This window comes from Kwoniella newhampshirensis, chromosome 9 (assembly GCF_039105145.1).
Source record: "Kwoniella newhampshirensis strain CBS 13917 chromosome 9, whole genome shotgun sequence".
NCBI lineage: Eukaryota > Fungi > Basidiomycota > Tremellomycetes > Tremellales > Cryptococcaceae > Kwoniella > Kwoniella newhampshirensis.
Window position 1 is genome coordinate 241,329 of NC_089963.1, and position 11,714 is coordinate 253,042.

The following is an 11,714-nucleotide window of genomic DNA, read 5'->3' on the forward strand; positions in this document are numbered from 1 at the left end:
CACAGTCTCTTTATACTTGCTGTAACAGACCATTGAACGAACCCAAGGGTTCTTCCGAGTGATTTGGTTTTCGATTCCATGCTCTCTCTCTCTCTCTCCTCCGGGCACTTCCGAAATACAATCTCCAAAAAGACGATCACAACAGAATCCTGGAGCCCCGCTCACGATCATTCGATTCGACAACGACCATGCATGCGATCCATTTGACAATTCAAAAGCTGAAGCTTCAAGTGTGGTAAGGTTGGTCAGCAACAACAAGCGCCACGACACGACAGTGCGAGTCAGACCGATATGCTGTCCGCCGCTATCAGGGTACTGGCCCGATCAGCTACCATACAGCTGGAAGAGGTAGCAACCATGTCGGCCAGATCCCCGACATTGACAAGAGGAAAAGGAAAAGAGATCGATCCCCAACCAGAAACCTCACCTGTCCAGGAAGAACGAGCGCAGGAGCAACCCTCCCAGAAATCGAGATCAAATGTTGGCGTCTTCCCACAGAAGGAGACACTATCGACACGACTTGATCAAGTCAATGAGCGACGGGGGGATACTCCAGCGAGACAGAGACCGAAATCAGCTCTCGATCGGATGATCGAAGCGTCACCACGTCAGAACCCTCCTCCTGCTCCAGGGACACATCCAGCCAATCAAGGTAGAGGGGAACTGCATCAAAAGCCCAGCTCGATCTTCGCCCCCGCTGTGAAGAAACAGGCCCAATCTCAACCGAAACCATCGTTATCGCGCAAACCAGCAAAGGCAGAAAACCTGCCTTTCATCTCTTTCTCGTCACCTGCTCAGAGTGGGACGAACGCTCAGCCCAAGTCGTCCGCGAAAACGATCTCGGTCCAACAAGCCTCATCCACAGTAATGGTCCCAGAGTCGTCGACGAAACCTCATGCACAGTCAGCGGCTAGCTCTGCAACCCCAGAGCCCATATCATCCGTTACGACGCCAAAGCAGCCTTCCACCGCAGCTTCTGCTCAGCACACAGCGACGACCTCCCAAATAGAATCGCCTACCACATCTTCACACCCCAGTGGCATCCCAGACATTTCTGTGCTGGACTTACCAGAATCAACTTCGCCTCTGGGCCCAGCAAACTCAGACCCAGTAGCTTTGGACGTAGAGGATGATGATGTGAGTTCAGCCCGAATCGCACTCGTCATTCCATTTGCTGAATGAGCAATCGTGCAGACCCCTGTGATACTCCGTGCATCCAAAGTCCCTTCATCACGACTAGGCCGACTGTTCCACTATGGCTGTACGTCGATCAATCGTTCAGTGTCTCAGCACACGAAAATAGCTGACTCTGACGTATAGCTCTTGCGGCCTCAATGTCCTTTGGAGCAGCTAGCGAGACTATACGTCGGTCCACCGGAGGAGACAGAAGTGAAGGGAGTGTTTTCATGAGTGATGCGAATATCCGACGACTGGTATCCACACTAGGGAGGATGAGAGGCGCTGCATTGAAGCTGGGACAATTCATGAGTATCCAAGGTGAGTCAAGAGATCCAATCTGTGTAGGATAAGCTGAGTGTATGCGCAGATAACCATATGCTGCCACCTGAGATCGAAAAGGTGCTACATCAGGTTCAGGCGCATGCGAACTACATGCCTGACTGGCAGATGGAGGTGAGTATCTGCAGAGTGATTGTGATGGAGCATTGTCTGATATGTACTGCAGAGGGTCATGCGAGAAGAGCTCGGATCAGATTGGCAATCTCTCTTCTCGTCCTTCGATCGCACTCCCGTCGCCTCTGCTTCAATCGGTCAAGTCCATCGAGCGACCCTTGCAGCCGACTCTACCCCTGTCGCCGTCAAGATCCAATTCCCGGGCGTAGCCTCTTCTATCGAATCGGACCTCTCCAATCTTTCTCTCTTACTCCGATCTTCGGCCCTCTTGCCGAAGGGTCTCTATCTGCAAAACACGATCGCGGTGATGAGAAGAGAGCTGGAAGACGAGTGTGATTATGTCAGGGAAGCTGCTTCTGGGAAGAGGTTCGAGGAGTTTTTGAAGGGGGATGAGTTCTTTGTGGTGCCCAAGGTCATAGAAGAGGGTACTACAGGCAAAGTGTTGACGACGGAATGGATGAGTGGGAAACCCCTGAGCAGAGTGAAGAACCTTTCTCAAGAAACCAGAGATAGGGTGAGTGACACCAATCTGAAATTCCTCCCTATTCCTTTGGCTGGCTGATCCGAATTGCGATATGAACAGATCGGATACAACATCCTTCGACTGTGTCTTCAAGAACTGTTCCACTTCCGATTCATGCAGACCGACCCGAACTGGGCAAACTTCCTCTACTCCTCGTCTCCTGACCAGATACAGCTCATCGACTTTGGAGCTTCACGAGAGTATAGCAAAGAATTCATGGATGGCTGGTATAGGTTGTTGAAGTCTGCTCTGGTAGGCGACAGGGAGGCGATGCGAGTGGAGAGCTTGAACTTGGGATATCTGACTGGAGAAGAAGAGGATGTGAGCAAAATCTACCGGAAGTCCAGGCTGGATCAGCTGATCTCCAAGCTTAGGTCATGCTCGAAGCTCATCTGGACTCGATGGCACTCGTCGCGAGTGAGTAACGTCGCCTTTCCTGCAATTTGCATAATCATAATTTTCGCTAATCAGTTTCCTCGTCCAGGTCCATTCTGCCATAAGGGTCCTTATCCATTCGCCAAGCAGACCATCACAGACTCGGTCCGGGCCCTTATCCCAATCATGTTGAAGCACAGGCTGACCCCACCGCCTCAAGAGACGTATTCACTCAATAGGAAGTTGAGCGGAGCGTTCCTCATGTGTGCAAAGTTGGGTGCCAATGTGGATTGTCAGAAATTGTGGGAGCATGAAGTGGGGAATTACAAAGAGGGATAAGAAGTCATGGTGCTACATCGCAGAGAGTATCGTACTATCTCGCAGATACACGGCATCGCATAGCCCTCACGTATCCCCACATCTCTTACGCATAGTATTCATCATCGTATTCAAAAACATGTCATAGCTGTCTCGTTATCATTCACCTATCCCTTCTTTTCAAACTGCGCAATGGCCGCACTGACAGATCCCCTCGAGCTATGTCCGAGCTGAATCAGATTCCAAAGTCAACATTTCGGCAAGCCAATCTAAGTCCACCACACGTATCACTCACTGCTGCAGAACCCGCTGCAGTCCTAGCTTTCGCTGTGTATTCGCCTAAGACCGGAGGACTGGTAGGTCTACTAGTCGGTCGACTTCGAGGTAGTCCTTCGATCGAGGTGGACGTAGCGGGTGATTCAGGAGCATCTGTACTGCCAACACTTGCGATACTAGCATTGGCAGCATGGGATGGGGCTCGACCTGGCGCCGGCCTAGGTCCTCGTGCGCCTAAAAAGTAGACTTTAGCGTGGGTCGTTGGTATTGAGACTGGGACTTGCGCAGCTCACCTCTGGGTCCTCGTAGGCGGGATGCTTCGCCAGATGCGCCCCGCTTCAGTGCTGCAGCTCCTCCTCCGATCGCAGCGTCACCTTCACTTGCTGCGATTGCTTGTCCCTCGACCGATTTGAAAGGACCGTCACCAGGAGCTTCATCCTCCTTGGTCGTACTACTAGGCGTAGGACTTGGCGCTGTCGACCGGCTTGGTGCCTCTGAAATCACTGAGCTAGGCCGTGAACGTTCGAAAGCAGGCATCTTTTCGTCCACTCGGACCGTCTTTGGTTCCGGGGTTGGCGGGACGACCTTCACGGCATCCTCTGGCTCCCGGCTCACCATTTTCTTGATCTCATCAAGAGACGGACCGAAGTCTAGGCCAGTCGAAGGAGCCGGAGCTGCAGCAACAGGGCTGAGCCCGCGTTGTGGATGTTGCTTCGCATGTTGCAGTTCAAGAAGATGCTGAGGATCGGCCTCACTACCAAGGCTGCTGCGTGAGATGCGCTGGTCCACAAGTGCTGTTCGCTTGCGTACGGGCATCACTCGGTCTGCGTCCTTCTTCTTTCTCTCGACGAGAGGAGGGAACAGCGCCGAGTAGTGGTTGATGAGATCTGCTAGGAAGAGTGAAGGTGTACGGTCACCGATGGTGAGGTCACTCTCATATTGCGGTCGCAAGATTGCTGTGAGGAGGTCAGCAAGCAGGTCAACCTACCTCGCGTTTGACTCACTTCGTCCAACGGAAAGTGCCAACTTGGTGATATACACCTCATCAGCCTCAGCAGACTTAGTGGAGTCGATCAGGCTACAGACATTCGTTAGCTTTGGACTAGCTTGAGAGACTTGAACTCACTCTCGGAAATGCTTGATGACTGCGTCCAAAGCAAACAGCTGTGATCCAGGCAATCGACCTAGAACAGACGTGACCGCACTTGTCATGTCTCTCTCTTGGTCCGCGCCAACTGAACCAACGAATCAGTCCGACGTACTACCCTTAGTACCCGGCTTCACTTACCGGCAGGGTAGACGGCCTTCGCGTCCTCCCATCCTTCCCAGCCAAGCACAGGAGGGTTCAGCTCGAGCAAGTACAATTTGACTGCACCGGCAGCGACAGGTACGTTGAATTTTTTTACGATACTGATAACGTCCTCAATAGATATGTGCGGGTTGTTGATGGCATTTCGGAGCATGTGTGTCTCCGTGAGAGGGACCTCGTAGATCCATGCCTTCCGGCGCTCTACAAGTCCACCAAGTCAGCCTAGCCCCGACGTGCTGCCATTAAAGATCACGTACCGTCCTCTGAAATGGTGTCGTACATCTCACCAAGTGCTCGAAGTAATGCGTCCAAAGCTTCAGGGATGGCCCCCTTGGGTCTTGGTGGTGCATTCATCAGCGACTTCCACCCTTGCTCTCCAGACCATCGGCGAAGGTCAATCCCGAAATTGACATCCGGGACGTCGGACTCTATGGACTCGTAAACATGAGGACGAGGACGCTGTGATCAAGAAGTCAGTTGGATGACACAACCAGAACTACCAGTCGCTTACGAAGGGACCTGTTCGATTGCCTTCGATCAAAGCTTTGACACTGTTTTCATACGTTAGCTTGGTTTACGCTACGTCGTAGAGAAGTCTCAGCTCACTCAGCCTCGGGGTTGAAGGCTTCTACAGATAACGATGTGCCCTTTTGTAACTCTGTCAACCTCTTCGGCAGTTTCTCCAGGGCTTCTTCGTACTGCTTTAACACTGTCGCATCGTCAGCGAGATGTGGGTTTGATCCCGACGAGGGCACTTACCACTCTTCACTGCTGCAAGACGTTCTCTCTCCCATCTTTCCCATAATCGTAAACCTCGTTCTATCCTTTCTTCCATCTCCAATCTCTTCTCTTCTGCATTTCTCACTCCCTCCTTGTACGCCTCGTCGGCCTTCGTAGCCTCTCGTCTCAATCTCAAATGGACAGGTTCATCACCGTGAGCCATGGAGGTAGGAAGATAAGACTTGATCAGGCTTGGTAGTGCGTTGGTCGCTGTCGAGGGGGATAGAGGTGATGTCAGACCCAAGGTGAGCGATTCAGAACCTTGTATCTTCAACACGAAGTATGTGTCCTCGCCCGAATCGAAACCTCTTCCAACTCCGATACGACTGAAGTAGCCCATCTTGTGCAATTCGCTCGCAGCATCCACACACCGTTCCCAATCTCCTCCAAATCCCTCCACATTCTCTTTGAGCCATTCGACCACTTCTTCGCCGGAAAATGTCTTTTCGTATGTCCCTAAGATAGTACTTCGCTGTCGACTGACCAAAGCAGCGTTAGATCGAGTAGACGGCGTATGGGAAGCGTCCGAGTACGGTGCCAAACTAGTCAAGAGATAAGCGTCGAAGCGCTGAAGAAGATCCTTGATCCCCTGCGCAGGTAGAGACAGTCCGGACAGCAAAATGGGTGCTGGCGGTACGTCGGGCAGGGGAGATGTAGAGAGGTTCTTGTCAGGTACCGTAGGTCCACTCAGACTGTGAATCATAGGCTTCCCGTCTGGATCCGTTGGAGGGATAAATCTCTCCTCTCTAGGGCTCGATGGGCTTGCTGCTCCACCGGGAGAGGCCAAGACAGGTTGGAGAGGACTGGGAGGTGGCGGTAACTCTTTCCCATCGACGGAAAGGATCTGCTTGCGTCGGTTGGAAGGGGAAGCGGGAGCACCAGGATTAGACCCGCTGCTAATTGAAGCGGCTCGAAGCTTCTCTGAGATGCGATCAGCGACGGTTCCGGATCGTCGGAGATTAGAGTGAGAGAGCTTGTTCTGAATCAGTTTGGGAGACGAGGTGTAGTTGTCGAGTGGCGGAGATTTGGCTGTAGCGGGGGCGAATTTGGCGCTAAGATAATGCGTCAGCTTATGCGGTCTGTCAGACACGTTGTCTGAGGAGACTGGACTGGAAGCTCACTCGTCTTCGCTATCGTCTGCCGCTCGTGACTTCGTCAAATATGTTTGGCGCAACTGGGTAATTGACGAGTGGCATCAGTCTTGCTCATCATGTTGTTCCGTCAGACCTCAGGAGGGAAGATCCAACTCACTCCGCCCAATTTGTGAACATCCTTTTCCCAACTGCCCACCACTCCCGCTTTGTTCAACATGTCCCCTCGAGCCTCTTTGATCCTGACCTCATGTCTCTCACTCCAAGCTTTGAACCCAGCAAGGACCCTCTGTTCCAGTTCTAGAGCCAGCGCGCGGTGCGCTTCGCCCCTTGCGGAAGAAGCACCTCGGAGTGAAAGGAGGGTATGTTGGAGTGATGACGACGATTCGGGAGATGTGGAAGCTAGTGGTGGATTGAGTAGGGATTGGGAAAGGGTGGTATGTGCGCGGACCTGAGACTGATCACGGAGGTTACAAGCTTTCAGCTGAGCTGAACTTGCAAGCGCCGAAGCAGCCAATTGATAGATGGGCAGCTCACCTCAATGAACGTGATGACGTCTTCGTTTTCGAGGATCCCCTGGAAAAGAACAGGTCAGTGTCCCTAGACTGTCATCACCGAGAGGGAAGTGATTCGAATGTGTCCACTCCGCGCCACTGACCTGCTCTAGGTTCTTGAACAGCGTCTCGAGGCCCGAGCGATAATCAGGCGACCAGAACGAATTGTAGAACGACGGCGGAAGCGTGACAGGTGCCATGTTTTGCGGTAACCCACGTCTCAGCTGCTTCACGACTAGAGCCTGACTGTGTGAGCTTGATGTTTGATGAAAGCAAGAAAGACTGTTGATGAGAATGCGAAGCGTCTGTCTGTCTGTGAGTGGGATGCTTGAGACTCGGAGGACTCAGGCGTTGACACGCGGGGTTACAAGCGGGGTAGCGCGAAGCAGGTCCCTGGATCCCGTGTCAAAAAGGCGTCATTACAACCAGATTCCTAATGATCATTACAAAACATTCTCGAATCAGGATTTTTCGGATGTTCTGGTAAAAGTTGCTGATATGAAACGATGGATACATGCTGTGGATCATCGAGATACTTGCTGGATATTTAAGTCTATGTGGCCTGACCATATCTATACCACTGGGCTCTGCATTCAACAGCATCCTTCCTCACGGACCGAAGTGGATCGTCGAGAGCCTTGCCCAGCTCTTTGAGGACCAATGGTTTGGTGGAATGTAAGACTTCGAAACGGATCACATCGGGGAATGTCGAGAGACACCTTACGGCTGCACTTCGCACTTTCTGTTGAGAGCGCCAAAACGCGTGTCAGTATCAAGCACGATTGAATCGTCACTGTAAGTTTGACCAGCGAAAGCATGGACTTACACCTGACGAGGGCATATCTTCCTCTACCAAAGCGCTCTTCAGCAATCCTTCCACCATTGTCCCCGCTTGGGCGTGTAGGATCTGGTCCACTTCCTTCGACATGTTCTCGGTCTCCAGGATCGATGTGAGTGAAGTGATAGCATTGGCGCGCTGTGGTGGGTTCCCAAGTGACAGAGAACGGAGGATGAGGGGCAGATTCTGCATAACATCGATCAGCTCGTACCTCTCATGGGGCAGGACCACACTCACTGTCGGTAAATCCGAGAGACACAATGAGGCGGGAACGAGGGGGAGCAGCGAGGCAAAAGCGACGAGGTACACGATTCTTCCCTTGCCTTGAGCGTCTTTGTCACCTTCTATCAGTTTGGGGAGAACAAAGTTCCACAGCTTTTGAGCATACAACAGCTGGACGACAAAGTGAATGATTAGCGACGGTCAAGCACATAATCTATATCAGTCCGGAACTCACCTTCGCGGTGAGGTGAGAACCTTTCTCTTTCCCCTTGGCCAGAACGCCGAAACCTTTTGCAGCTTCATTCACGAAGTCAGGATCGAGATTTGACAAGCTCAACACCTCAATAATTTTAATCAAAGCGCTGTAAGCCAAAGGCTGTCGTAGCAGCGCTAGAGCTTTGATGACCTGAACAAATCGGTTGTCAAAAGATTTCGCGTGGCGAAATGCTGATGGAGACTGACTTACATGTAGGTACACCAATAGCCCTCTCCGTCTAACCTCGAAGTGTTTTGTGGTGTCCTGAACATCCGCCTCCCATATTCGGCCAAGAACAGTCTCCAATGAGTCCCGTAATTCTGCTTCTCGTTTATTCACAAATGCGCAGATCATTTCCAAAGCATATCGGACTTGGAAGATGTCTCGTGCAACATTGATAGTCCAATGAACCTTGGAGCTGAGATATTCTGCGGCAGAATCGAAGGGAAGAGAGACCTGATCGTCGAAACTCAGCCTTGAGACTCTCAATGGCGAATCGGCACTGATCATCATCCACTTACATCCGCTTTCAGACCTTGCACTGAGGCGGAGTAGACAGCGATTAGATCCTGCTCGGACACCGAGGCAGCAGTCTACCAAGAAATTTCAACATCTGGTCCCACAGCTAAGTTCGACTTGCTCACACGCAGAGGGGAGCTTGAAGATGCCACTTGGGATGGCTCATGAACAAGCCCCTTGAAATCACCCTTCTCGAAGCCCGCGTAGACTGCTGCGAATTGCTTCGCTTGTCTTCTGCGTTGATCATTTGTCAGTTATCTGGAGGACGATATCCAGCTCGAAAAGATAGACTGACTCTGGTTGCAACTCCCACATCATTGTCTCTAATACCCTCGCCACTATGCTCAACAGCCGTCTGTCGCTGAAGAGCGGCTTGACATCGCCGACTTTCGGTTGTGCCGCGCTGATCACTAGGGTAAATAGCCTCGGAATGAGCTGCTCGAAGTACTTGCTCACATCGATATGTTTCGATTGAAGCTTCGCGTCGATCACCCCGTTGAGTGTATTCAATAGATCCCAAGCATACGCGATATTACATTCTTTATAGTCGGCTTCGCCCATCGACTCATCGGTGTCATATTTTGAAGGGGTTGAAGAGAGGAGATCGAGTTTGGTCGTTATCCTGATCACAAGCGTTTGGAACAGAGCAGGCTGTACACATAGCTCCGAAAGAGAGCCTAGTATACTTCGATATTTGTCACGGGCGGTGGCCTCTGATACGCCAGGAGCTTGATCCGGGAGATTGTGAAAGAGTAAGGGAAGAGTGATAGATTCAATGGTAGTAGGGTGAATTTTGGAGATGCTTGTTAAGCCGTTGATCACCTCCGGTCTATACAATGAAGTCACAATTAGCTAAGATAGCAGATGTGCAGGACGTTAGAATATTTACCGTATTTCGGGATCCTCGTCGTTCACTAATATTTCGTCCATTCCCCTAACGATGTCCTCCACTTCCGTCCTGTTCCAGAAGCCTGGGACCTCGACCAAGGCTACGGCACCTCTTATAGCTGGAGCTTTTAATCCCGCCGTTCTCAAACCCTCCCTCAGACCATCCATCAAACCATCGCGGAAAGGCTCAAGGCTCTTCTCAACCGCGTGGTGTCTGAACGTGTCGGGCGCTCCGTAGACTGACTGCGCAGCGATAAGAAGGGATGATATTGTTGACAAAATGGGAGACCGATGCGACGGCAGGGCTGGACTATTGAATTGACGAAACAATTTTGGAAGTGTTTGCGATATGGCGAACTTCCCGGCCGATGCTGTCATTGGTATGTCAGCTATTTTCACTGTGATGACGAGTGTGAGATTGAGACATACGGGATGCACGCAGCAAGGCTGCAAGAATTTTGGTTGCAGCTAGAGCTTGGCTCTTCTCTGGTTCATCCAAGATCGTAAGACATTCTTTGATGATATCCTGAGCGAGTCCAGTGGGAGTGGTCTGCTCTGTGGGATACAGCGTTCGTATGAGCGATTCCAAAGCTGAGAGAGCTGCCGCTTCAATTGAGGTATCTGAAGAGTACAAGATCTTCGATTCTGTCAGCAATGAAGGTCGAAGATATATCATTACGATATCTACCTCAGTCTTGATCCCTTCCCAGATTTCAGTCCCCCTTTCTCCAACAGCTTCTGCTCCATATGTCGGGAAGCAAGCCGCCATCGATTGTTGTAAGTCCTTCTACTCGACAAGATATCAGGTCATCATCCCTACAACGCCATTCATAGTCGGGCCGGAACGCACCATGCTTTGTCCTGTAGCCGTTGCGAATTTCTCTAGGAAAAGTGGCAAAGCCATCTTTGCGAAATATGGCGAGGCAGACATACAACCTCTCAGAGCGATCTTCAAGTCATCCGCTGTTATACCGTAAGGGTCGTTCGGAGGCGGTCTGAATGTGATGGGAAAATAGCAGAATGTGATGTCGAAGAAGTCCTGGTACATAGCCACAATTCAGCATGGTTCCTGGAGAATTCTAGGAACAAATAGCTCACCTCTATATGATCTTTTACGTCAAACTCTAGTAAGATCACTCGATCCATGGAAAACAATAAGAGAAGATTTCGAGGATCCTTCTCGCCATCTACCATTTTGGTATAGCTGTTGACGAAAGCAGAACCCATGCCCTTGAGAGCTACAGGAAGTAAGGGGAGATTCATCAGGCGAGATTGACGTTACGTCCAGCCCGACACGACCTACCACTTCTATGTGTCGCTAGTAAAGTGTCGAACAGGACATAGACGAGATGTCTTGTTGCCTGCGCATATGACTTCATGTTGACATCCTCCACCACCCTGTGAAAGTTAACATGTCAGCTTCAGTCATGGCTCCTTCCTGTCCAGCAAGACAGCAGCACCGTACCCCTTGTACACCTCAACTGCGGCAGCATCATCGAAGGTTGGAAGCTTGGCCAGCACCGTCAAGCCGTTAAGCGCAGAGGGGAGGGAATCGAAGTCGTCAAGTTTAGACAGGTAGAAATTGGTGAGTGTTTGAGCTGGATCACAACGATGGTTGTTTTAGCATTGTCGTTCTAACCTATGGTAAAATGAAAGAACGCACTGGCTTGTCGGTTGACTTTGGAGGGATTGATCAGACGTAGTAAGTTCGAAAGAAACGTAAGACCTAAGGGAGAATTGGCAGATATCGTCAGCTCAAGCTTCAGTGATCCATTAGCTGACCCACCTTTTAGTCGTACTTCATCTTCTGTGGAAGTCAGGTATTCCCCTAAAGCCTTAACAACATCGAGCAAGGCTACCGACCCACCGCTCACACCTATGGGCAGACAACATGCGATGGTCGTCAGCTACACCCCTCCGAGGTGCAGGATTGTAGTTGGTCCGCTGTGAACACTCACCGTCAACGAGCTCTTGGGGTGGATTGAGCTCTGCAGTGGAGATATGCGTTCGAATGATCCGAGAGACGTCCATCGTGGAGCGTCCGAATGCTGCCAATACCGATGGCGGACTAGAGTGAGAAGACAGGGACAGGTTGACTGTTGTACAAGAGTCGACAATAAGAGGTGAAGCGAT

General features: G+C 51.1%; 3 protein-coding genes across 3 annotated transcripts; 1 reads left to right on the plus strand and 2 right to left on the minus strand.

The window, feature by feature from the left end:
- Positions 1-291: 291 nt before the first annotated feature.
- Positions 292-2,869, plus strand: IAR55_004788 (uncharacterized protein; the record flags this gene model as incomplete). The annotated part of the gene is made up of 8 exons (XM_066947884.1): positions 292-1,137; positions 1,195-1,261; positions 1,321-1,497; positions 1,547-1,632; positions 1,685-2,146; positions 2,216-2,476; positions 2,530-2,572; positions 2,640-2,869. 8 exons carry the CDS (start codon positions 292-294, stop codon positions 2,867-2,869), a joined length of 2,172 nt encoding a protein of 723 aa, XP_066801343.1.
- A 146-nt stretch (positions 2,870-3,015) lies between these two features.
- IAR55_004789 (uncharacterized protein) lies at positions 3,016-7,058 on the minus strand (the record flags this gene model as incomplete). Its single annotated transcript, XM_066947885.1, has 14 exons — positions 3,016-3,078; positions 3,144-3,358; positions 3,418-4,080; positions 4,129-4,202; positions 4,251-4,359; positions 4,413-4,634; positions 4,691-4,892; positions 4,945-4,984; positions 5,040-5,142; positions 5,193-6,265; positions 6,335-6,387; positions 6,465-6,761; positions 6,842-6,880; positions 6,963-7,058. The coding sequence occupies 14 exons, from the start codon at positions 7,056-7,058 to the stop codon at positions 3,016-3,018; spliced, it is 3,249 nt and encodes a 1,082-aa protein (XP_066801344.1).
- Positions 7,059-7,411: 353 nt separating this feature from the next.
- On the minus strand, positions 7,412-11,612 carry IAR55_004790 (uncharacterized protein; the record flags this gene model as incomplete). The annotated part of the gene is made up of 18 exons (XM_066947886.1): positions 7,412-7,600; positions 7,685-7,882; positions 7,934-8,089; positions 8,154-8,324; positions 8,385-8,630; positions 8,696-8,767; positions 8,819-8,927; positions 8,989-9,522; positions 9,583-9,952; positions 10,011-10,218; positions 10,270-10,368; positions 10,432-10,620; positions 10,680-10,819; positions 10,885-10,979; positions 11,047-11,179; positions 11,245-11,307; positions 11,368-11,457; positions 11,540-11,612. The coding sequence occupies 18 exons, from the start codon at positions 11,610-11,612 to the stop codon at positions 7,412-7,414; spliced, it is 3,135 nt and encodes a 1,044-aa protein (XP_066801345.1).
- Positions 11,613-11,714: the final 102 nt, after the last annotated feature.